The sequence below is a fragment of the Fusarium verticillioides genome, chromosome 8 (genome assembly GCF_000149555.1).
Source record: "Fusarium verticillioides 7600 chromosome 8, whole genome shotgun sequence".
Classification (NCBI taxonomy): Eukaryota; Fungi; Ascomycota; class Sordariomycetes; order Hypocreales; family Nectriaceae; genus Fusarium; species Fusarium verticillioides.
This window is the reverse complement of record NC_031682.1, coordinates 1,340,255-1,363,928: the sequence shown is the minus strand read 5'-3', so window position 1 is coordinate 1,363,928 and position 23,674 is coordinate 1,340,255. Positions and strand designations below refer to the sequence as shown.

The 23,674-nt window shown below is 49.3% G+C and overlaps 9 protein-coding genes across 9 annotated transcripts; 5 read left to right on the top strand and 4 right to left on the bottom strand.

Annotated features, from left to right (window-relative positions):
• Nucleotides 1–648: 648 nt before the first annotated feature.
• Nucleotides 649–2,568, top strand: FVEG_07307 (hypothetical protein). Its single transcript, XM_018895910.1, has 2 exons — nt 649–762; nt 870–2,568. The coding sequence occupies exon 2, from the start codon at nt 1,167–1,169 to the stop codon at nt 2,517–2,519; it is 1,353 nt and encodes a 450-aa protein (XP_018753271.1). The 5' UTR covers nt 649–762; nt 870–1,166; the 3' UTR covers nt 2,520–2,568.
• Nucleotides 2,569–2,604: 36 nt separating this feature from the next.
• Nucleotides 2,605–4,034, top strand: FVEG_07308 (hypothetical protein). The gene is made up of 2 exons (XM_018895911.1): nt 2,605–2,919; nt 2,976–4,034. The coding sequence occupies exons 1-2, from the start codon at nt 2,875–2,877 to the stop codon at nt 3,852–3,854; spliced, it is 924 nt and encodes a 307-aa protein (XP_018753272.1). The 5' UTR covers nt 2,605–2,874; the 3' UTR covers nt 3,855–4,034.
• Nucleotides 4,035–4,291: 257 nt separating this feature from the next.
• FVEG_07309 (V-type H+-transporting ATPase subunit H) lies at nt 4,292–4,654 on the top strand (the record flags this gene model as incomplete). The annotated part of the gene is made up of 3 exons (XM_018895912.1): nt 4,292–4,302; nt 4,364–4,447; nt 4,525–4,654. 3 exons carry the CDS (start codon nt 4,292–4,294, stop codon nt 4,652–4,654), a joined length of 225 nt encoding a protein of 74 aa, XP_018753273.1.
• An 82-nt stretch (nt 4,655–4,736) lies between these two features.
• Nucleotides 4,737–6,015, bottom strand: FVEG_16070 (hypothetical protein). Its single transcript, XM_018905310.1, has 4 exons — nt 5,704–6,015; nt 5,602–5,655; nt 5,394–5,550; nt 4,737–5,343 (listed from the first exon to the last, which is right to left on the bottom strand). The coding sequence occupies exons 1-4, from the start codon at nt 5,890–5,892 to the stop codon at nt 4,880–4,882; spliced, it is 864 nt and encodes a 287-aa protein (XP_018753274.1). The 5' UTR covers nt 5,893–6,015; the 3' UTR covers nt 4,737–4,879.
• Nucleotides 6,016–6,202: 187 nt separating this feature from the next.
• FVEG_07310 (hypothetical protein) lies at nt 6,203–8,883 on the bottom strand. The gene has a single exon (XM_018895913.1). It carries the CDS (start codon nt 8,433–8,435, stop codon nt 6,552–6,554), a length of 1,884 nt encoding a protein of 627 aa, XP_018753275.1. The 5' UTR covers nt 8,436–8,883; the 3' UTR covers nt 6,203–6,551.
• A 689-nt stretch (nt 8,884–9,572) lies between these two features.
• On the bottom strand, nt 9,573–14,132 carry FVEG_16071 (cutinase transcription factor 1 alpha). Its single transcript, XM_018905311.1, has 6 exons — nt 13,241–14,132; nt 13,156–13,180; nt 12,944–12,961; nt 12,717–12,850; nt 10,320–12,650; nt 9,573–10,267 (listed from the first exon to the last, which is right to left on the bottom strand). Exons 1-6 carry the CDS (start codon nt 13,381–13,383, stop codon nt 10,201–10,203), a joined length of 2,718 nt encoding a protein of 905 aa, XP_018753276.1. The 5' UTR covers nt 13,384–14,132; the 3' UTR covers nt 9,573–10,200.
• A 1,026-nt stretch (nt 14,133–15,158) lies between these two features.
• Nucleotides 15,159–21,909, bottom strand: FVEG_16072 (GPI ethanolamine phosphate transferase 1). Its single transcript, XM_018905312.1, has 9 exons — nt 20,837–21,909; nt 20,364–20,783; nt 19,831–20,307; nt 19,020–19,778; nt 17,407–18,962; nt 17,174–17,361; nt 16,989–17,124; nt 16,824–16,932; nt 15,159–16,773 (listed from the first exon to the last, which is right to left on the bottom strand). The coding sequence occupies exons 4-9, from the start codon at nt 19,198–19,200 to the stop codon at nt 15,998–16,000; spliced, it is 2,946 nt and encodes a 981-aa protein (XP_018753277.1). The 5' UTR covers nt 19,201–19,778; nt 19,831–20,307; nt 20,364–20,783; nt 20,837–21,909; the 3' UTR covers nt 15,159–15,997.
• FVEG_16073 (hypothetical protein) lies at nt 20,300–20,866 on the top strand (the record flags this gene model as incomplete). The annotated part of the gene is made up of 4 exons (XM_018905313.1): nt 20,300–20,330; nt 20,379–20,637; nt 20,698–20,791; nt 20,855–20,866. The coding sequence occupies 4 exons, from the start codon at nt 20,300–20,302 to the stop codon at nt 20,864–20,866; spliced, it is 396 nt and encodes a 131-aa protein (XP_018753278.1).
• Nucleotides 21,910–22,193: 284 nt separating the features above from the next.
• Nucleotides 22,194–23,592, top strand: FVEG_07317 (adenosinetriphosphatase; the record flags this gene model as incomplete). The annotated part of the gene is made up of 4 exons (XM_018895914.1): nt 22,194–22,295; nt 22,361–22,631; nt 22,690–23,062; nt 23,112–23,592. The coding sequence occupies 4 exons, from the start codon at nt 22,194–22,196 to the stop codon at nt 23,590–23,592; spliced, it is 1,227 nt and encodes a 408-aa protein (XP_018753279.1).
• Between the last annotated feature and the right edge of the window lie 82 nt (nt 23,593–23,674).

Sequence of the window (23,674 nt, the reverse complement as noted above, 5' to 3'; positions counted from 1 at the left end):
TGTTCAAGATTTCTCATCATTTTTGAGCATGCTGGTTTTCTTACATATCCCGCGGACAATACCAGCATACAATATCTCTGTCAAGCACTACCTAACGAGTCCCTGATGATAGACGAGGTCGGAGTCAAGCGTCGTGTCGATGGTAATATAGCACATTCAGCCAGCGACTATTCAGAATAATGAGCCCGCAGTCAATATAGCGATAGTAGATAGATATTTATCCAATACTAGAAGAGTTTCGCCAATAAGATAGATTATTCGCACAGAGCAGTTGTGCCTATGTCACGATCTTATCCTAGATACTACATATATCCCATCCTGAGTATCTGCTTCGGCCTGAAAGGAAGAATTTTGTTAACTTTTAAAAAGAAAAAGAAAAAAGAAAGAGAAAAAAAAAAGGAAACTCCAATACCACCCCATGCAAAAGTTTCGCCAAATATATATGTATCAATCATGCTCTACAGCCTGCAAATAGATCTCTTCCTGCTACTTGTAAGTGTGGCCTCACCTCGCGACATCATGCGGCACAGGCTGGTATTGAGCCTATTAAAACTCATGTTTCATTCGCAAAAGGAATGAACTGCGTTTTAATGCCGAGTTTCAGCTTTCAACGTACTAAAGCCACAATATTGGGCGCTCTGTCACTAGCGCGGACTGATAGCATTTCAATAGTCTGAATCAGAGCCGATATATCCGGTTCAACTCGAGACTTTCCCTGCCTGTGAGGCTTACAATCTTTTGACTACAACATGCTATTCAAAGGTTGGATATTTCTTTTAGAGCCGGCAAGGCTGCGAGACTTGTCACTCCAAATATGCATAAAGAGAACCTTGTTACAAGGGTACTGGCTAATATATATCGCAATATAGGCAGTTGTTAGTTGATGGCCGGATGAGGATGGCAAGAAAACGTTGTGATGGTTGCTTTGGCAGAGGTTGCAATGTCTACACTAACACCACCGCCCTAGCTGAACAGCAATTCAGAGGCCATTTTCAACGCCATCTTTTCAAGGGTCTAGGGCGAGACCCCAGCTCAGTCGTGAGATAAGGCTGACTGGGGTAGAAGGAGGGAAATATATATGGGAATGTTATTATCGTTCTCGTTCTGATATGTTTCCTCCGTAGCAACGATCTACACACATTATATCGTTCTGCAAACGGCATATCATGATCATTACCTCGATAAGCACGGCTGAAGTCCGAGTGGTTCTTCGTGTATATTTCCTCGTTATCCTTGCCCTGACAGGTTTCTTTGTACGCAGGGTTCTCCATGGTCGCAACAAGCTTCGCATATTGGGTGGAAGTAGCATCCTGGCCACGCGGGCACTCAATTCTCTTGATGGGCTGGACCTTTTGCTTGCTCCCCTGAAACTCCGAGCTCTTCCTAGCGGTGCATTTGGCTTCTCCTTCTTACTCTTCTTGTTTGTCCTGGGGAAAGCTGCCGATCTTCTCACGTCCTACCTCGTTGTCAACCGCTTGATCCAATCACGCTGCTCGTTCGGTCAGGGCCTTGTCTTTGACGATGGTACAAATCTTCCCATGCCGCCATTCAACGGACGGCCTTTCCAAGTTGTGCAGAATGCACAGTTGTTGGCCGTCAATAACTCATGTCCTTACGGTCTCTACAAGAAACTGAATGCAGATTCAAGCTTCTGCCCAGAGAATAGAGACATTCTCGGATCATGGAACTGCAACATCGTCAACGACCAGACACCGCAGAGCTGGCCGTCTGGAACGAACTCTTCAGATATCGCTCGGTCCATGAATCAGAAAGGACTGATATACGACAATGGCTACGTCGAACAAACCCAGTGGTCATCTGGATTCGTTAACCACCTCGTTATCTGGAGCACGTCCGCAACTCTCGACAGCGACGGGTCTTTGTGGTCTGTCAAAGCAGCCGTCGAAACAACGTACAAGTCAGAGGATGATATCCAGCTGACTCCACTAACTTGCTCCGTCTCAGCATCAGGTGCAGAGCAAACCATAAGAGGCATGGCATCTGGAACAGCTCTGAAAGAATGGGTCCCGACTTTTCAAGGTTTGATGTACAACGGTTTCAACACCACCGCCATCCAGGACGTACAAGATGCACTGGCAATACTGTTGAATACCATGACTATGATATCCGGTGGAAACAACTACCTTCTCGCTGAGCCGGGACCAGGCCAAGACAAGACCCAGGGATGTCTTGCAAGTGCAGCGTACGTCCCAACCGTCATTGTGGTCATCTTCCTCGCTGTGGCAGGTCTTGGTATCACGGCGTTTGTTGCATGGTGCATAACCTCAATCCGTCTATTCCGATCCCCATCTGAGTTGGAGGCACTCCCCCTGAGCGCTGAAGAGTGGGCAACTTTTGCAGCGAGAGAATACCTCAGTACTGCGAACAACAATCACAGTGTTGTCGTGGCACCAGTGGAGACTTTTGAGTTGAAGAGCTTCAGCGTCGGATTCTCTCAGCCTAATATTGGAAGAATAGGCATGTTCCAGAGAAGGCAAGGGAATCTTTTGAATCAGTGAGGTTTTTCAAAGCAATGGAATTCCTTTGGGGAGAAAAAATGAATCAACTATATATGTCATTATGCTTACTTCTTTCGTGTTTATATGGCACTGACGGATGCCCGATATCTATACGGTATACCCCATACAGCTTACACCTCCACCCAACTGCATTTCACAGCAATGGAACCAAACTCCACATCATTCATTATTCCCGCAGACTTGTTGGTTCTCTTACTTCGAAAAATTTATAAGCAGATTAAAAACTATTTATTTCCGACTTGTTCTGCTACATTGTTATATGTCTAAATAATCTCATCATACTAACCGGAAGCTCTGACGTCTTAGACTAATCACCACGACCTAGCTCAAGACGATGGCTCCCACACTATTATGGATTGGACTTGGAAACATGGGGAAGGTAAGGCTCATGTCGTTGTTTTAGAAAACGAGGAAATTAAAGCTAAATAGTGACAGGGAATGAGCAAGAACATCGTCGAAAAGGGCAACGTGGACGGTCCCCTTCTCTTGTACAACCGTTCACCTCAAAAGGCCACTGACTTCAGGGCCAAGTTTCCAGCCGGCAGGATGGAAGTTGTTGAGTCACTCGCCGACGGCGTCTCGAGAGCCGATGTCATCTTCTCCTGCATTGCCAACGACGAAGCCGTTCAAGAAACCTTCAAGGCGATGCTTCAGGAAAACGTCAGCGGCAAGCTGTTCATCGAAAGCTCAACCATCCACCCAGACACCACCGAGGCCATTGCAAAGGATGTTGTAGCCAAAGGAGCTGAATTTGTCGCTGCTCCCGTATTCGGTGCTCCTCAAATGGCTGAGGCTGGTCAGCTCGTTAGTGTTCTTGCTGGACCTGCTGCCAGTGTTGCGAGGGCAAAGCCGTGGTTCAAGGGCGTAACTTCCAGCAAGGACATTGATCTTTCGGATAAGCCTTACAGCAAAGCCTTAACTATGAAGGTTCTTGGAAACACATTCATCCTGAACATGGCCGAGCAGCTCGCTGAGGCGCACGTTGTGGCCGAAAAGACAGGTCTGGGCACTGAAGCCATTCATCAGATCGTCGACTCAATCTTCGGTGGGCCTTACACTGCATTTAGCCAGCGTATGCTCACGGGCGACTACTATAACCGTGATGAGCCTCTTTTTGCAGTTGAGCTCGCCCGAAAGGATGCTCGACATGCTATGAGCTTGGCTGAATCTGTTGGTGTGAGACTTCGAAATGTTGAGGCTGCTGATGCGCATTTGGCAATGGCTTATGAACATATGGGCTCATCGGCAGACATGGCTGGAATCTACGGGGCTATTCGAAAGGAATCTGGTCTTAAGTATGAAAACCATGCCTAGAGGCTTGCATCTAGGCATATTTGAATATTTGGTAATACCAATAACCTATCTATAAAGTATTGTATATACAAACACTCTCAACTATTTGCGTACGTAGGTACTCTTGGCAACAGCATATATACATACATAGGTACCTAGGCTTAATACTATTTGCTTAAGAAGGCATGTTCATTACCTGAGTAAGTCATTGATAGATTTCAAGTCGAACGTCAAATGCCTCGAGGTGTAGGGTAATGGGCTTGGCGTTTCTGCTGACTCAGCATGGACCTTACTATTGAGTGATGCAACCAATCCAGCTACAAGCTCTCGATCGTCGAATACACCAACTGTCAAGCAAACTCCTGTATCCGGAACTCAGCCCAACCTCGTTAATCGCACGCTTTCCCCGATCCATATTCTCCTGCCGGCAGGATCAGACTCGAAGCACAACCTCAATCATGGCTCAAGGGTACGCAGTGATGCATTTCCTCCCCTGTAAACGACGCGTGTAAGGTCTAACAAGAGCGTAGATACGCCGTCTTCATCGGCCTCGTTGTCATTGCCGCCCTATGCGTGGCATCGTGGTTCCTTGCTCCCAAGGGTGAAAACCAAGTGTCGGTCCAACCATCCCGTCGATGCGATTCGAGTCGCTGGCCGCTTGTGACAACATAGCTGACATTTTCTCCTGCAGACTCTGGCGATCCTCTGCTATCCTGGCCATCGTAAGCTGCTACCTCATGTGGGCGATTACGTTCCTCGCCCAACTTCACCCTCTTATTGCGCCGAGAAAAAGCGGTATCCGAGAAGAGCACCTCCACTAGACATCCGTCTATAATACACGCCAAGCAAGAGCTGGAAAGATGACGAGGGCTGTTGTGATGGTACGGTTGTAATTTTACATTGTTGGACTTTTGACACTTGAACTGGTATTGTTTTTTATTACATATGGAGTTGGAACGCCTGTTATACCAAGCCAAGGACGCACTTTGCAGACCATCATTTTGCTTTGGACAAATGCCGTATGATTACTTGGCTTCAGTGATAAATTACCCGACAGCAAGACGGCCTGCCCATTCCTTCGCATATATCAACAACGCCCATAGAGCTTTGCCGTCTGCTGCCACGCCACTTTCACCTATTGAGTCAACGTCGGCAAGGCCAGCAGCGAGCAAAACAGCCCGGCCGACCACCCAGCGTGAAGCTGCCCCTGCGATAGCGAGTAAACATGCTGTGACATAGTTGCAATCAAGAAGAATGCGTAGCGCCTCCACATTGTTGGCCACGACGGCCCAGCCAAGTGATCGAGCTGAGGCGGGAACGTCATAATCCCAGATTACCATCAGGATCGGGAAAAGCTTCGTGGAGGATGATACCAGGAGAGCTGTAGACACCGAATTGGGCCTTGTGTACTGAGGAAGGATGCCAAGAAGGTTGAGGGGAGAGAAAGCGGACGATGTGAGGAAGCGTATGCTCACATGGAAGGCTGCTGTCGAGAGCGCGCAAAAGATGACTCGGGCAAGAGTTAGTTTATGATCAGAGCTGTCTTGGGAGCCATCTTACGGAAGAAGAGGTATTGAAATACAATGGGTTGTTGCGAAAGTTTACCCAAGTTGCTTGCGCCTGGGATGGCATCAGGCACCATCTGCTTCTCCAATCGTGCCCATGTCAAGTATACATCAAAGAGAAGTAGGAGAGTGCCTAGACGGATAACAGAAGGCTAAGGGTCATCAGTAAGGTACACATGCCGTACTCTGCATTAATCACTTACATCTAAGCGATCATCATCTCGCATCAAGGTATTGTATAGCAAATGTCGATAGACCTACACCTGTTAGTACATGAGAAATCAAAACACGAGGTGAAGGCTCACCTGAGGTTTGATCAGGACTAAGTCGATAAAAAGAACAACAAAGTCATGTTCGACATACTTGTCGCAGAAGCGGCCACAGTTGCGGCACACAGTGAGTCGGATATTGTGTCCGCTGGCCTTGTCTCCTGCGCCAGAATACGCAGTCCAGAGCGTCTTGACAGGATGTCTGCATTCGATGCAGATTGGCATATTTCCGCGTTACTAGATGACTTATAAGGAATGACAATTAATCAGTAATTTAACTGGGTGTCATCTGGCTAACACCATATCATGGCCGGGCGGTTATGAACAGTAGCGAGCGAGCGAGTCGTGGTGCTTAAAGTACTATCTACGGTGCGAGCCACGAAATTGACAGATGCTCGGGAATGACGTGGAGATAAAGGCGCTAACTTGGTACAAATGCCACCCCCTGATTTGATATTCATGAATATTGAAAACTTATTGAATACCTACAACCAGGTTACCAGCCAAGCAGGTGCCCACTGACTGATTGCTTGAGTCACTTATCAACAACTGGTATTCTATTTCTGAATTGTGCAATGCTATTGCTACCTACCTTAGGTATAATCGATCATGAGTTTGAGATCAACCTAAGTATATCTAGATGTACATGATATGTGGAGTCCTAAAACCCATCATAGTTTTAGAAACACCTAAAGTTCTTCAAATTTGTTATAACGTATGCAGTACCAAGTATCCTGAAGAATTGCGAATGCCTCCCAACGCCTCGCAGCTTAAGACTAGTTCCAACATGCAGTCCTCCAACAAACAACGCCCGCTTGTCCCTGCCCAGGCATTTCTACATGATTCTCAGCAATGGATCCATCGAGTTTAAGCTCTGTGGCTTCTCAGTCGTCTTTATCACCCTTTGCCACCATTCGTCCCCGAACACCTCCCTCACCTTCGCTTCGGCTGCTGCTCTTAATCTGTAGCGACTCCATTAGGTTGGCCGGCGGTACCCCGGAAGGACGTCCATCATCACTGCCAGTATCTCTTAATTCTATCAGATCGCCGTTTCGTTCGGGTCTGCTCCCTTCAGGCATTCCTCGTATCCTGTCCAGTTGCGAACTTGGCTTGCGCGATAGGGCACCTCTAAGCCACGTCTCTACAGCCGCAGCCGCTTTGTCCAGTCCGTTCCCTTGCTGTGTCGAGCCGATTTCCTGGCCCTCCCCTGATGGATTCTCAACTATGCTCGATGATTCTCCCGATTTAAATCCAAAATGGGCCGTTTCTGAGCCCATAATAGACATGGAGGGTACTCCCTCCAAGGTGAGTCCAGGTAAGTGCTTCTTGGTCCATGTAGTGAGATAATCCTTATCCGGACCAGGAGCACGTGTACTCATACCCATGGAGCCAACACCACCAGGCCGACGCATCCAGGCCGGCAAGGTTTCACCACCTTCACTGATCGCACCTCGTCCCGGACTTGACATAACGGTACCAGAAAGCTGGGGCCGGTGGCCAAGGGAACTCTGGCGACGAGACGAAGTGCCTGTAGATCCAGGAGGGTTACTGTATAGATCAAGGCTCTGCCGTGGTGTCGAAAAGGTCGAAACAGTCCTAATGCTCTTCTTTCGTCGAGGCGGAAAGTAACCCATCGCGTTCCTCGCAACTCGTCCAACCTCGACTGGCTGAGAGATTGAGTCAATTTTTACCCAACGTACATGTGTCCATGGTCTTTCTTCTTCTTCAGAAGGTTGTGTCGCTGACGGCGTTCCATTAATTGGTCGGCTAAAGAAGTCATCATGGACGACCAATGAGTTCTCTTCCGCTGCAGGTGTTGGGGCAAGTAAGTCGACACTATGGGCGTTGTGCCACGAGGGTGGATCGCATGGCCGTCCTCTCACATCGCAGGCATCAACCGGAATTGTCAGCCATTTGCGCACCTGGATGCTATCTCGTGTCCAGAGTCCATTGGCCTTCCTGAAAGCATCCTCTCGACACTGGTATTTCAAGATTATGCCTGCATATGTATCACTGGGTTCAACCTTGTGAATGTAGACCAGGTACTCTTGAGCCTGGGTTTGTTCGGGAGTCGATTCGTCGGAGTTACGGCGTTTATGAAGCCCATTGACATCCAGTCCACCATTGACGCCATCATGGCTCTCCAGCACCATGGCCCTTCTCGCAGCCTTCAGAGCCGTTTCCCGTTCTGCCAGCGAGCCAGCGCCCACATCATTCAGGTTTGGTTCCTGGGGAGGAGCTGGGCCCCAAGCACCACCTGTCTTCTTCATACTACCTATGCCAGAGAAGTCCCTGCCCCAGGTCCCAGGTCGAGAGCCCGCTCGATTGTGGGACTGGGACCTCCTAGCTGCGCCATTATCACCTGATAGGAGAGAGGAGGTGAAGCCCTGGATCGAAGCCCAGCTTTGCGTTAACGATTCGTTGAAGAAGTTGCTCAAATTCGCTGCGCTATTCGTGCGATGGGGGGTACCATTTCGTTCTGAGGGTAGAGGACTTGCGGAGCGGCTGTTGGCAGGACTCAAAGCTGTTAAAAGGCCGTAGCTCCGCGCAGGAGATGGAGAAGCAGCGGTGTCGTGGATATTGAGGTTTCGGCCGCGGCGGGAGCGGCTGGCTTCTCGGGAGGTCGCAGTGTCACTATCGTCTTCGACGGTGCTAGTAAGACGACGGTTTCGTGGGCGAATAGAGGCAGAATCCGATGTGTTGGCAGGTGCCAGGGCTGATGACGACCGATGCGGCGAGAGCCGCACAGAGCGTCTCGGTTCGGTCATGATAGTCGCCAACTCGGCGACAATAGATGCTCTCGGGTTGTGCTATGCGGGTGCAGCTTTTGCATCAGTGCGCGGCACTTATGGCACAGCTACCAGAATCGTATTTGCAGTCATTCAGTCGAAAGAGGGCGACGTATCAAGGAGATGCTGAGAGTCGAGGAGGCGAGATAACGAGGCGGAGATGGGGATAACTAAGGTAAAATAGAGGGTCCTTCCAGGGATCCCCGATTGCGAGCGGAGACGATGAGTAAAATCGAACAGAGCCAATTCTCTTGGTGATTAAAGAATGAACGTATTCATGTCCTGCTTTTTGGCCGGCGATGGTGACGAGGGATGTGCCTCAGCGGTCGTGGGATATGATTGAGGTTGCTGGCTCCTGGCCCACCGAAGCCTCCACAGGTAACTTGCTAAGGTGTAGCTAGTGCTAGATAGGGAGTACCTTAAGTAATGGGGCTCAGGTGGCACTCAATTACAGCCCGAGTACCACGAAGGCCTTCACGGGCTTTGCATGGCCTGGACCGAAGTGATGCAAGCGGCATTGACTCGATCAATTCCAGTTCCAGCTCGTCATTCCAATCATTCCAATACAAGCTTTCTCACCGACTGATTTTCATGCTGGGACTTGTTGCTCAAGACGACATTTTGTGCCCCAATCAGATATATATATATATATATTTAGCATGTATGCATAACCAAAGAATCCTCCCAATTAACGAGTAATGCACTGGCTTTAGGTGGGCAGCTGGGGCCATTAACTTCAAGGTTGGGCTGTACGTATTATCGATTTTGGGGGCCGCGTGGAGGATGAATTCCCCGACCTACGTCCACCTTTTTGCGCTCAAGATTGGCTGACGTAAGATCTTGCTTAGCGTCACAGATCCCAATAAACCCCGCTAACCGAGGCGACTTTGGCCCCTGAGAACTGTCCCAAGTCCCTGAAAACCCTTCCAGAAGACATTGGATCCACAGGCTGAGACTGGCGCCTAGGCTCCCGTTCAGAAACGACCAGACTAACATACATCACCGTTGAACACTCCATGAGTATTGGGGAGCAAGGAAAACTCAGGACCTCGATCCTAAATGGCAAAAAGACTTAGGTAACTTGGTATAAGATTAGGATAGTCTTAATATATCTTTTGCTGAGTTTATTTTGATACCTTATATTAAGATCTGAGGTATTCTTGCTCCCTGAGGGGTACATACGATTTGCGCAAAGTGAACTAGATGGGTCTAAATAGTTCTTTTGAATACGAAGATAAGAATATAGCACCTTTGACAATAATAATCCTCCATCACTGCCGCTTTTATCTTCGCCACATCCAGTTAACATGTCGTAATGCCCCTTCGATAGAATCTTGCCTGGTATGAGATTGTCCTATGTCTCCGCAAACATGCCTGGTTTATATGGCCTCCATTTCTACTGATGATTTTCTGTGCACCATGTAGTTATGAGTGCCTGGCATCTCCTATTGTCTTCGATAAACAGGGTCCAATTATTTGTCATGTTGTGTCTCAGCGGCGCGCCATGACAAAACCCATTCCCTGGCTCCATATCGCAAACTTGAGGGTTATCAGAGACCGTGTTTAAGACATGCCCTGTTGCCAACCACCTAGACAAACCGCCAAGTGCAAGGAATGACCATCATGTGGTCATCAGCCCAGGTTTTCTCTAAGATGCGAGTTTGTTTACTGCTCGTTTTCATGCAGAGCAACAGCAATATCGGCGATGGCCACCTGAAGTCGATCTGTCCCCATTATTCATTTTTCAGCCGAGGGGCATGTCAAGGTTAATATGATTAGCGTCGGTCCCGTTGATGCCAAAGAATTGGAACCTGAGACATCATTAGCCGAGGCAATATAAACGCAGCACTCTATGAGACTTACCAGTCTTCGACATTTAGTGTTGTTGGCACCGCTTGCCCTGGCCCCGAGGCAGTGCTCCAGCTGTCTGGGCTCTGTCCTTCTGGCAAGTTTGGATCCATGTTTGGCTGCCACATATTAGAATGTCCCTGAAAACCTTGGGGCATCATCCCATTCCCTCGTTGTTGATAATGCCCTGCTTGTGGGTTATGCATCCCGCCTTGTCCGTTGTTCGGAGGGACGGAGCCCATTGCATTGTGATCGAGATTGGAGTGTGTTTGTGTTGGTGACAGGTTAGGGAAAGCTGGCATGGCAGCACTATCCGGGAATAACTGGTCAGGCTGGAAGTTTTCCCAAAGGGACTGTGATAAGTTTGGAGAATTCCTCGTAACGAGATAGAGGTCAGGAGGTGTTGGTGGTACAGAGAATGATGGGTTGAAAGGTGTCGCTGGCCGAGTTTGCGGGCGCGAGTTCGTTCCGCCCATGAACGTATCTGCTGCACTCTGTCGCGCGTTAGGTGACGTGACTGGTGGCGGCTGCATCGTGCTTCCCGATTCGACCTTGACAGCGCTCGGAGTCTGAGGGCGCGACCTCTCATACGATTCTTGAGGCTGAGGAGTAGTGGTGCCGAAGTCGATGGCCATGTCGTCGTACTTCCTCTTCGGCGCCTCCGCCTGTCGATTCTGTTGCTGCTCAAGGTGCGAGAGACTTTGGCGCAAATTCCGGTGTCGCTTACCCTCAGCTCTTTGTAGCCGCTCTTCCAGTACCTTATTGCCCATGATGGACTCAAAGAGAGCATACACCATCTTTCCAACAAGCCATACTCGTGAAATCTCCTTCATGGCCGACATGCAGCTGCGCAGTCTATCCTGTGTCACCTGCTGGATCGATGGCACTGGAGACTTCATCTGATAGACATGCATGATGAGAGCAGAAAACAGACTATACACAACAAAGGCTGGACAGTATCTCAACTGGTCATGTGCGGCGAGGTTTTCCACGATCGATGTGATCATAGCTGCCGCTTGAAAAGCGATATTGCGTGAGGGGTAAGGTGAAGGGTCAGGCAATCGTGATGAGCCACCCGGCGGCATATGGGCTCGATGAAGAAGACACAGCGTTGTATAGTAGTTCGAGTGTAATAACGCGGACCAGAAATGATGACGAGGCATCTCCCAATAGACGATTTTTGGGCAATTTTGTAGCCAGTCAGCTAAAGCCATGTCGCTGTGTGTGAGGTCGATGGCATTTCGTTGTCTTCCTTTTGATGCCACCGAGTACTGCTGTGATAGGACCAGGCCCATGATTTCGCACAGTTTGACATATTCGAGAAAAAATTGCACGTGGATAGGATCAGGAGGATACTCGCTTACTCGATCGACCTCGTCCTCAATAAAGTCGTCCTCAGTCAACATCTCAACATCTGCATCGTCAAGGTTGATGTGAACTGGGCGACCCAGAGCAACTGCGACTGAGCGATCGCGGGTGAAGAGGGACCACCATATGCGCTTCCACAGCCTTTTGTCTGCCCGGCTCAGTTGTGACTGTTCCACGGATCGATGCATGCCTGAGCCTTGCGCAACAATCGTCGCCACACGACTCCAATAGAAGACATTTTTAGTGACGTCTTCTGGCCCTTCCCAGTACCAGCCCATCAAAAGGAGGGACTGAACAATTGTCACACGATCGTCTTCATAGTTTGCATCGTACAGGGCCTTGGCACGTTTGTAGAATGTGAGAGCAGCAGGAGTCGTTGAACCGTTGGCATCCATCAGCTGTGGGTTGTTGCAGGCCCGAGTACCCGCCAGAAGAACGGATTGAAGAAGAAGTAACGATGGTGGGTTCTTAGGGTCTCGATACTGTCGCATGAAACGGGTACGATTGATGACGGGTACGATAGGATGCACCCATTTAAAGTAAGCGTCGATGAGCTCGTCGCATAGTGATCGCGGAGGCAGCAGAAATGCCCCTCTTTGATGCAAGATATCGATTTCGACGTTGTCAAGTTCAGTAAGTCGAGCTCGGGAACCGCGGACGTTTTCCGGCAGTGGATAGTGCACAACATCTGCTGAGCCTTGACGATCATGGACAAGTAGAGTCAGATTGGATGATTCGCCAAGGTATGCAACCCGCCCAGCTTCGGTAATGGGAGCGCGTGTAAACTTGGGTTTCATTACAAGGTCAAGATAGGTCCCACTGTCGACCTCTTCTTTGCGTGCTTGAGCTTCAGTCCAGTTGGTGGGAGGTGTGCCATTGTTGGAATGATATACCGAAGGAGCTCGCGGGGTGAGTGATGAAGTGCTCGAAGGAGCCACGGGGCGCGGTGAAGGGTCTTCGTTCGCATCGCCGCGATCGCTACATATCAAGGAGCCTTTGGTCAGTGCTCAGGATCGAGTAAGGATTGGGGGCGCATTCTCATACCTATCAGAGTCTTTATTGGTTTGGCTGCCAGAGCCCTGTGTCTTTTTGCGCTTCGGATTCGGGATACGACACTCGATCTGGAAAGCAACGCAATTGGTGCAGGGCACACCGAGACTTGCGGCGTCGCATCGAACCTGCAGAATATGATGGTTAATATTGCTGTTGGTGGTGAAGTCGAGAACCAATTGGGTCGCTCTGGACTCCTATAGGCGAATGTTCGCATTTACCTTTCTAGCATGACAAGTCTGTGGAAGCGTTGATTAGCATCATGGTCTAGACTGTTTTCCCAAGAAGAAGATCAGCTGTGCAGCTGTCGCGGAGTCGTGATAAAGAAATCATGATGAAGTGGGCTGGAGCGCGCCAATGCCTCGGCTCATATTGAGGGGGGCAGGCTCTCATGGGTGTCTAGGTTCGGCAGAAGACTTAAAAAGGTGCTTACCTCGCATGCACGCGATGCTCGCTGTCTTTTGAAAGAACGAGTTTAGTACTTGCAACACCATGTCGAGTATAGGAGGTTGACTCACCTTCGAAAACTCACTCCGCCAGCGGAAGTCGATGTTGAGGTGCTTGGAGCGGGCGGAGCTGGTACCGACGACTGCAACTCTGGCTGCTGCTGCTGTGGTTGCGCCTGCGGCGTGCCGCTGCCTGACGACATGTCCACGTCCATGGAATCGGAAATGTCGGGGGCGAGGAATTGAGGCGGAAGCGGAAGCGATCGAGAAACGTCAAAGTCGGTTTCGAAGAGGGGGACAGGACGGGATGGTCGAGTTGAGAAGGCAGTTAAGGCAGGAAGGTAACGTTAAGGCAAAGCAGAGCAAGGCAAGCCGGGTTCCATGCGATGGATTTGCGCGCCAGGGAAGCACTGACACGACCAAAGGCACCCGACCACAGCAGTAAGGTAGGCCAGTAGGTACCTCACTGGACCTAGCGGGCTTGGTTTGAGCGAACCACACCAAAACGGCAGGTCTGAAGATCTTTCGATTGGATCTGGCGGGACTGAGCTGAATAAAATGAATGAAATGAAACCCTCGGGTACAGACCCCTTGGCTGTAACCTCGACTGCAACCTTGAGTCTTGAAGGCGTTTCGTTTTTGAACAAAGAAAAGCGTACAGTAGGGGTCCGGTTTCTATGGCACCGCCCAGCAACAGCAAGACTCCTAATTGTAAGCAGACGGATCGATCGGTGGAATGCCTCGCTGTAGTGGTAATAACCTCAGGGATTGCCTTGTAGGATACGGAGTTCAGTTATTAGTTAGGTAGATAGCGAATAGGTAGTGGTCAGTGGTCAGCTTGACAGCTACCAACAATGGAATGGAACCGGCCGAGGTGCGTGTTAGCGGCGGGACCGGGGATACCCATACGTAAATTACAGATCTGCCCGGGCTTTGAAAGTCGCGATTATTATATACGGAGTAGTATGTAATGTAGAGACGGGGAAGATGTCTTCTGAGTTAGTGGAATGGGAGAACGAGAGGTTTAGAAGGATTAATATCGCAGAGAATGACAAAGCAACTAACTACCTAGGTACCTACCTACCCAAGCATCGACCAACTAACCAATAATCAGAACGTACTTGTCTCGGAGCATGCAAGAAAGGAAGCAAAGGACAAAATGGAAAGGGGAGGAATAGCGGGAGTGTCGGGGTTGCGCGGACCTCCAGATTCTCAACTGCACTTGCGGTTCAAGGGTGGCCCTGTAATGCCGGAGATGGTGGACAACACCTCTCCACTATGGGCCCGTCCGTCTTCCGGTGCAAAGAACTCGGCGCTCAGTTCAGTTGAAGAGGGTCCACAGCTGTATGGAACTTGTTCCGCAAGCCGTGTCAGTTGCTGATTGATGCCGTATCAAGTGCAATCCCCGAGAGAGAGGGCAAAGTAATACATACCTACATAGGTACGGAGTAAGTTAGACACAACGGTTGGTGAATGTCACAGTACTACGTGCAGCACAAGGCCAGGCAAGATTCAAAGACGTTAACCAATGTGAGGAATCTTGCTTATTATTATCCATGTGAATTGTGAAAGCCCAGTCATCTCAAATCCTTACATTTTAACTGCCTTGTTGGATCCAGGAGGACATGGTTGGCGATATAGATCATCTGAGATTGGACCCTTCTTATTAAAACCCTGCGGCGTGAGCGCGTGACCAGTCTCTCGGAGCGCGTGCCTGCGTTCAGAATTCAGAGAGGTGCAGTCTGTCGACGTTTCACGCCTAAAAAGAGCTTGTGCATGAAATGAAGTCCTCATGGATTGATCGACAGCTGGGCAGTTTGGATCATGATGAGACGGCGGGCTGTCTTGTCGACGTCGTCATGGCTGGTTTGTTAACAATGTGGTGGTTCGTGGCATGTGAACGTTTTGAGGACTCATGGCGGCGGCCCAAGTTCCTAATTAAGTTTGGTCTGGACAGTTGAAGCAAGTTCACTAGTCGAAACAGAACAAGTCGGGTCAAAACCTGGGGAAGCAACTTTTTGTGAGCTTCATGTTCGAGCTGAACGAACAGTTGGTCAGAACTGAGTTTCCACGCCAAAGCTCAGTACCTGACGTAAAGTTCAAGGCTGGATAAAGATCTATGCAAGCTCTCTATGCCCACCATTCGAGGCACTACTAGGTACTGTACTAAGTTATATGTCTACTACATAATCGTTCCTCGTTCCCAAAGTCCCATTTTGTTTCACTTAAGCTTTTCACATGAAAATGGTAACTTACTGGTACGCACGCCCACCATGTGCGGTGAGGCCCCCGCAAAATCCGACCCACACCTCCGGGCTTCCGAATCGGTCCCCAGATTCTTCTCAGCAGGCCCTTGCAACATCGTTAATTCGTTGTGATCGTGATGGATGCGCAGCTAAACAGAATACATGTTGCCAAGAATCCTTAGACACAACCCTTTCATGACCGTGTCACCCTGAATCCGGCCATCTTCCGGTAGGCTTTCCCTTCAGCCCTATACAGCTTGAGGCTGTGCCCCTGTTGACCGTCACATGGGTTCACTTTTGTATTCCAAGTTCTTCAACCAATCATGATGTCACTTTGCCAATGAAAAATTAGATATTCTAGGGGAGGAAAGAAAACTTAGGACCTTGATCCTAGATGATAAAAAGACTTGGGTGATATAGCCAAGCTTTGGGACTCTTTACTCAGTTTATTTTAGCATCCTCGTTTGAAGTCTTATGTTTTCTTGCTCCCCTAGGATATTGTTGGTGACTTTTTAAACTATCAAGAGATCATCATTGTACATTGAACTAAACACCCGTTGCAGGAGATAGTTGCTGTCCATTGCTACCCTGCAAGTGACTTTGACGGAACTTTGCCGTTTGTCTCGGGCTTGATGCCATTGGCGACAGCCGGTCGTTCATGCTCGACTTCAATGCCGGCGATGAATGCCGCACTCACCAGCTCAAGTGCTGCAACAAACACACACAAGAAACTGGCGATTGCAAAATGTGTGATCGTTGAACCAATTTCCAGCCATGAACCCTCATCTTTCACAACCCAGAAAAAGTAGAGTGTCAAAACATCACTGACTGTGAGGACGACCATGAAGAGCGCAGATGGTGCAACACCTAATCTCTTGTTTAGAACTCCCAAGTTCGCTGATATCAGGAAAAATGGAATGATGATCTTGAGAATCAGCAATGCGCCCTGCGAGAAAGGATCAAACACTGGGATAAGCCTCGATACACTTTCCAAGCTAAAAGATGAGATGGAAGCAATATTGCCGGTACTGAAGAAGGCTGACTGTAGCAAAACCATAAAGAACAGTGCTATCCGTGCATCTGAAAGGGTCAATGGCCGGAATGTACCCAATTCACGTTTCTGCTGCTCAGCGACAGCTGCCTCGCTCTGGGCTCCGCCCTTTGAGAATGCATGTACCGCGTACTCGAGGCGCACCCAAGCTAATAAAGTGACGCTGAAGGCCACATAGAATAGACCTTCATATGAAATTGTCAAGATGATGAACGTAGGTGCGCAGGTCAGGAAGATGATTGCAAGGCGATGCATATAGTGGCTGTTAGGCTGTAGCCGATATGCCAAGGGCATGAGGAGCGACACGACTGATAATTGTTAGTTCCATATGTCCATGTATCAAATTCGATTGACTCACCCAAGACGGCCCAGCCGACTACTTGGTTGCCCCTTGGAAGACCGAGCTTGGCTTGCAGTGAAGTGGCACTGGAGTGCGTGACGAGCATCGCAAGTACGATAAGGCCAATCTGAAAACTGTATGAGCGGTGCGATTTTGATATGCCCTATTATCAATCAAACTTACTTGAGTACCAAGGAGTGTCCGACTTGTATGAAGACGCTTTGATTTGCTTTTGAAGGTGGTAAAATCAGAGAGAATAAAATCTTCGAGGACCAAGTATGCAAGACCGATGACAGTCATCAATCCACCGCCGATCAAGCTTTCTAATTAGTGTCTGCAACAATTCCCGGATTGAGGACAAAGCTTACATTAGGGATACATCTTCGACCTTCATCGCAGGCAGGAGAGTGAAAGTACTCATAGCCAAGCAAGAAAAGAACCACAAGAGGGTCAAGAATACATGAGACTTCAAGAATGAAACGCCCATCGTTGTTGGCCAGAAAGCACCCAAGACGAAAAGCCCCGTCAGGACTTCACGATGAATGTATCCAATGGCCTAGGACTGGTAAGCAAAGGCCGAGTAAACATGAAGAGGACTTACCAGAGACTGGATGATACCAAAATAGAGGACAACGTTGAAAATCAGCGCTGCAACCGCACCACCAGACTTGATATTGCCAAACAGAGTCTTGAAACCTTTGGCAACACTGGCTCTTCTAGCATATACCTCTTCCCAAAACAAAACAGGAAAAAATGCATACAGATAGTATGCAAGTGGGGATTTAGAGACAACGAAGGATGAGTAAAGTGCAACAAGTACTGAGGAAAAAAACGCCGATCCAAACAATGTGCGTTGAGGAGGAATGCTCTCCTGAACCACATATAAGGAAAGGACAGTGGTGGTCGCATAGGTCATCCATCCCAAATAACCAACAGTGATCAAAGCACGTAGGAACAGCCAGTCATAAGTCTGAAGGTAGCGAAGCCCCTGAAGCCCAATTTCCATCAGAGCGTCGGATTCTTCAATGGCTTCCTCGAATTGGCCAGCGTCGATCAAAGAGCGAATGTGAGTAATGCGCTGCTCAGGGCCAATGTTCTCATTACTCAGAGGTCCGTAAGCCTGATAACGGAGCTCTACGTTCCTCTTGCTCTCTTCCTTTATACGGTATTGCTCAAGGATGACCTGAGCATTGACCAGGGAAGCTTGTGCCTTTTCTTTTATGTTCGCAGATAGGAAGTTTAAAGGGAGTTGGCCCACACCGTTCGCTGGAAACTCAGCGCCGATGAGATACGACATCAACGCCGCGACATCAGCCTGAGCAACATCATGTCTCCGAATATGGTCCAGATTCCAGTCTGAAGAGTACTCATCATGGCCAGGGGCAATACTGTCCGGATGCAACTCGGGAGTGGCGACTCCCGAACCCCATGATATGAGGGGAGTTCTGGTATTGTTAGGGTGTCCATCGCCATGACTACCCCAGTCTGTCATGCCGTGGTCGGCTGTGAAGACGAATGCAGTCCGGTCATCGGCATAGAAGCCCTCGATGAGCTCGACCATCTCCTTCACACCTTGATCAACTACCTTTATATTGTGCAGGTATTCTTTAGAGTAGGGCCGGTAAGAGTGCCCAGTAGTATCCAGACCTAGCAGATGGAGGAAGAAGACCACTTTGTCCTCGCGAAGAGCAGTATTGAGGGTCTCGTTCGTCGCTGCCGCGGCGAAGAAGTCCTTGACATGGTCGAACACCCAGTAATCAAGCTCCGTAGCATCTTTAGAGAAATCCTCAAGCTCAGCTCCATATGCAAAGGCATCCACCCTTCCCGGAACAGCCCCATGTTGGAACATTGGCAGAATATCGGGACTCCCCCAACTCCAGGTATGTCGGCTGCGGTTGAAAACACTATCGAAATTGACCGGGTTCATTTTCCATCCTGTGGCAACCGCAGATACATCCTCATACAAGCCGGCAATGAGGGCCACATGGCCGGGTCGGGATTCCGTTGGCACACGAGTATGTGATACGCCAAAAGTTCCATGCTCAAGCACTCGGGAACGAAGGTAAGGAGCTAGCGGACGAGGGACGAGGTCTTCATCGGACTCGGGGTATGGTTCCGGGTGGGCTTGAAATGCTTTGTCGGCCCGCAAACCGTCGCCTAGACGTACAGCAACTTAGTCACACTGGCCAAATCACGCGTTTCGGTTCAACCCACCAACAAATAGTACAAGGCGATCTGCAGGAGCCTTTGGAGAGTCGCCTGTACGCTCAACATTGAATAATCGCATGCCTGAGACAATCGGGCTGACAAAGTAAATGTCGAAGATGGAAAAGATATAGACCAAATGGAAAGCGACCGCAATAGCCATGAAGCCAATGCGGCTGAAACCAGCCATGGCGACGCAAGTGATATGCTCCGGCGCGTAGTTGCAAGTGTAGACAGTTCGAATGATCGACGATGGGTTGATTGGTGTAAGTCAGGGGTCGAATACGATGCTATATCGAAATTTAACGGTACCACATGAGTCGAAAGTGCCTTAAATGAGAGGACAAGAAAAATAGAAGCAACAGATTTCAGAGAAACAAGAGGCAGCAAACAAATCCTCCTCGATCTCGTCCAGCAAAGAAATAATAAGAGATAGTTTGAGTTGAGTTGCAAGTGGAGGTCAAGACCAGATGTAAAACCGTGGCCAGAATTGGAATGACGCTGACGAGGGACGCGTCTATCCGACAAATTAGTGCAGGTCCCCATCTGCAGGGGAAATACGCTAGTTACGACCCCGCTGACTTGGCCCTGGATGGTCCTTCAGCTTTACACGTGGTTGGCTGCATCAAAGTCTCATTGGATCCAAGCCTCCCGTCCCGTCAATGTAAAATCGAGCTCTGTAGCCCTGGTATCAGATCAGATCCCGTCAGCCAAAGGGCGGGAACTCTGAAAGATTAATAGGCACAAGCGATCATGAGGGAAATGGTCCTGGAAATGTCAGCCATTCCATGATCACTAGCCCATGGCCAACCCCACGCACCTTGACGGATATTGGAAGTTTGTAACCTTGATAAACGAACAGCGCCGAGAAACTGTTTACCAACAAGGTTCTCATACACCCATATACATACTGTTCGTACCTAAAGCACCTACTAAGCCAGATCAGATCTTCTATCTGGAATCATTACTAATCTATCCTCGTTGAGTACTTGTTCGTACACGCATAACGCTGAAATAAGTCTTGAGTATCACCAACAACAGGCACATCCTACCGCAACCACGAAAACTAAGATGTTCTACTATCTGGACAGGTCCTCCGCTAAAGATTTGCTGACCCTCAAGTAAAATTTGGGTGCTTGAGACCGCGGGAAGACAATTTCTTCTGTGAGATAGTCTGGAAGCATTTCCATCAGCTCGCCGTCACGTCCAGCGTCGAGCTGCGGTTGGTATGTGAATTGCACATCCTCGATGTTGTCTGCAGTATCGTCGTTGTCTACCGTAAGTTTGAAATGAAGGGCTGGCTATTGTCAGTATACATAGGTATGGACCAAGACCATCAATCATCAAACTTACTACCATTACGCCCAGTTTGTATACAATCGAAGGTGTCTCCTATTTCTTCTTGCTTTACACCACGCATGATCAAGCCTGTCATATCTGCGTATAGGTTTTCCTTCGCTTGTGCAACGGCTTGCGCAGCGTGCGCAGCCTCCGCCTGTGCTGTGCGATTGGCTGGGCCCGAGGCTTTGATAGCGCTTCCCGGAACTCTGGGATTGGCATTTCCCGATCTCACGGCGGCCATTTTGGTTGAAAGAGTTTTAATTTCTGCCTCGGCTTCGGATAAAGAGTTGTTCAGGGTCTCAATGTTGCCTTCTAGATTCTCAGCCCTGACCTCGCTAGCTTCCAGTTGCTTTCGAAGCTCTTCACCCTCCTTCGCCAGAGCAGTCTGTGCAGCAAGTTCGGCCTTAAGCTCAGATATAAGCTGCGTAGCAGCTGTGGGAGTCAGTACAATGCACGACGCAGAGGAGTTCCTGGATGAGACTTACCGGCCGTTCGCTCTTCAGCTTGTTTCTTAAGACGATCGAAATTCCGCTCGGCTTCTCGAACACCAATCTCACGTAGATCCCGATGGCGCATCTCGAGAGCCTCGTACTTCTTGGTGAGTTCCCCAAGCCTTCTCCGCAACGCGATGTCACTGGTATCATAGCTAGACCATGTTTCTAAGGGCTCAGTCGTTCCTGCAACAGAGTCGCCATCTTCATCTTCTTCCAGTACGGCTTCGAGTTCCATGGCGTCTTCTGCTTGCGTCTCCGGAATCTCCTCAATGGGTGTGGTTGGTAGTCGTGGGGGTCGACCACGGCGCTTAACAGCACTTTCAGGAGCAAGTATTGAGGTGTCGCCGTTCATTTTCTTTGGGCGCCCTCGCAACCCCTTTTTCGTCTCAGTCGCAGGAACACTTGCAGGAACCCCAATATCTTCAAATGTGACAGTATCATCCGTGGCAAGCTGTTTGGTCTTGCGGCCCCCCCTCGTGGTACCCCCACTGATTTTGCTCGTGGTAGCGGGTTGCGCAATTACTTCAGGTACAGGTGCGAGCTTATCGGCGCTGTTTCGACGCGTCGTTCGAGGTGCTGTTTTAGTGACCTTGCTGGCCGTTCCTGGTGGTCGACCGCGGGGCTTCTTCGTTGTGCTCATGGTGCGTACGGCTGCTTGAAGCTCAGATTGATCGAATATGTCTAGGTCGGGCTCTGAATCTGAAGCCACGAGTCCAGCAAGGCCCGCTACGGGCTTCGCGCGCGCGCGTGGCGGCATGGTTACTTGTGTCGGCGATGATGGATGAATGTGTCGCAAAAGCACGCGCAAGAGAAGCAAGGGCAAGATAAAAAAATACCAGAGAAATAGGGACAACTGAACGGTTGGAATTAAAGAATGCGCGACTGCAATCGCACGGATACCAATGACAATTATTGTGAGTGATGGGTGGGGATAGTAATGCTGGAGGGACAAACCCAGGTCAATGTTGGATGTTTGGATCTTGCTTGAGATCCTCATTGGGATACGACATCCATGTAAACAAATGGGCTCAAAGACATCCATGATCTATGGCCCGTGCTTTCAAACTGGCGCTAGCCGCCACTTACCGCTAACAACGGGATGTCGGGCGGGCATGTGCCAGCGCATTAGGTTCCTGCCGAAACGCATATTGATTGAATCTTCCATTTTATTCTTCAAACACCCAGTTTCAGCCTTCGACCTTTAAACTTGTCAACGCCTTCTCAGGTGACGCCAGCAAAAGCTTTTTTTTTTTTTTTTTTTGTTGAACTGGAACCTCTACCACGAATTGCGACTTGATTATTGTGTGGCAGTCATCGCCCTCTTGCTATCTGCTCTCCTTGTTATCTCATGCCATCCGAGTCAGCCCCTTGGCTGCGCTGGATCCTCGGCATGGGGGAACGACGTAAGCTCGGCGATGTCGCCATGGACATATTGCTCTTTGCGGGCATGGTAAGTGCAATATTTCTAAATCCGCTGTTGAATGTGAGGGCATTGTGCTCACAGTAGCCTGTTAGATGACGGCTGGCCTATATGTGGCTCGAAATTTCCTCAACCCTATCTTGAGCAACATTGCCGACCCCGATAAAGAAAAGCACGAACAAGCAAGACGCCAAGCTAAAGCGCATCTTGAGCGGTTAAATCGACACAAGAAAGACGGGCTTGATTACGGAGATGACAGCGATTCGAGAACGGGGCCACGACCGGAGGATCTGGTCTTGAATGAATACGAAAACCTGGTTGCACTTGAAATGGTCCCTCCTGAGGATATATCTGTTGGGTTTGACGGTGAGTGAGCTTGCAGGTTGAGGCCTGATGCCTTTCCGTAATCCGCTAATAATTGCAGACATCGGCGGTCTGGATACGATTATCGAAGAACTGAAAGAGTCGATCATATACCCTTTAACGATGCCTCACCTTTACTCTCACGCCGCGCCTCTACTCTCTGCCCCCTCTGGTGTTCTTCTATACGGTCCTCCGGGCTGTGGAAAGACAATGCTCGCTAAGGCTGTTGCTCATGAAAGTGGTGCTTCTTTTATCAACTTACATATCTCGACTTTAACAGAGAAATGGTATGGAGACTCGAACAAGATTGTCCGCGCTGTTTTCTCCTTAGCCCGAAAGATGCAGCCTGCTATCATTTTTATCGACGAAATCGACGCTGTCCTCGGTACTCGTAGAAGTGGCGAGCATGAGGCCAGCGGCATGGTCAAGGCCGAGTAATTCTACAACAATCATGTTTAAGTAATTGGCACTGACAAAATATAGGTTCATGACTCTATGGGATGGCTTGACATCCTCGAATTCTTCAGGGATGCCTGCTCGAATCATGGTTCTTGGTGCGACCAACCGTATCAATGATATTGACGAGGCCATACTTCGCCGTATGCCAAAGAAATTCCCTGTCACGCTACCAGGAACAGAGCAGCGACGTCGAATTTTACAGCTCATCTTGCAAGATACCAAGACGGATCCTGAGCACTTCAATCTTGATTACGTTGCAAGGATTACTGCTGGGCTCTCTGGTAGTGACATCAAGGAGGCCTGCCGAGATGCAGCAATGGTACCCGTACGAGAATACATGCGGCAGCATCGTGAGAGTGGGCACGCGATGTCGTCCGTGGATCCCAGGCAATTCCGTGGCATTAGATCAGATGACTTCCTCGGCCGCGAAGGAGGACAGATCAAATTGCAACCAAAGCGACGGTCCAGCGGTGTCGAGGAGTTGATTGCGGAGGAGCAGGACTAGCATGATGATTACCTAGCAAACGATCCGAGCCAGCAACGGCCGATAATGCTGAATAGAGACACTCAACCCTGGCCAGCACCTC

Excerpts from the sequence above, each read along its gene's own strand:
- FVEG_07307 (XM_018895910.1), top strand. The coding sequence starts at position 1,167 with ATGATCATTACCTCGATAAGCACGGCTGAAGTCCGAGTGGTTCTTCGT.
- FVEG_07308 (XM_018895911.1), top strand. The coding sequence starts at position 2,875 with ATGGCTCCCACACTATTATGGATTGGACTTGGAAACATGGGGAAG. Across the intron at positions 2,920-2,975 it reads GACTTGGAAACATGGGGAAG|GGAATGAGCAAGAACATCGT; the intron begins GTAAGGCTCATG and ends AAATAGTGACAG.
- FVEG_16070 (XM_018905310.1), bottom strand. The coding sequence starts at position 5,892 with ATGCCAATCTGCATCGAATGCAGACATCCTGTCAAGACGCTCTGGACT. Across the intron at positions 5,551-5,601 it reads GAGATGATGATCGCTTAGAT|CCTTCTGTTATCCGTCTAGG; the intron begins GTAAGTGATTAA and ends GATGACCCTTAG. Across the intron at positions 5,344-5,393 it reads ATTTCAATACCTCTTCTTCC|TCATCTTTTGCGCGCTCTCG; the intron begins GTAAGATGGCTC and ends CTCTTGCCCGAG.
- FVEG_07310 (XM_018895913.1), bottom strand. The coding sequence starts at position 8,435 with ATGACCGAACCGAGACGCTCTGTGCGGCTCTCGCCGCATCGGTCGTCA.
- FVEG_16071 (XM_018905311.1), bottom strand. The coding sequence starts at position 13,383 with ATGGACGTGGACATGTCGTCAGGCAGCGGCACGCCGCAGGCGCAACCA. Across the intron at positions 13,181-13,240 it reads GGCGGAGTGAGTTTTCGAAG|ACAGCGAGCATCGCGTGCAT; the intron begins GTGAGTCAACCT and ends TTCTTTCAAAAG. Across the intron at positions 12,651-12,716 it reads ACCAATAAAGACTCTGATAG|CGATCGCGGCGATGCGAACG; the intron begins GTATGAGAATGC and ends CTTGATATGTAG.
- FVEG_16072 (XM_018905312.1), bottom strand. The coding sequence starts at position 19,200 with ATGGCTGGTTTCAGCCGCATTGGCTTCATGGCTATTGCGGTCGCTTTC. Across the intron at positions 17,125-17,173 it reads GTCGAAGATGTATCCCTAAT|CTTGATCGGCGGTGGATTGA; the intron begins GTAAGCTTTGTC and ends CTAATTAGAAAG. Across the intron at positions 16,933-16,988 it reads GGACACTCCTTGGTACTCAA|ATTGGCCTTATCGTACTTGC; the intron begins GTAAGTTTGATT and ends TACAGTTTTCAG.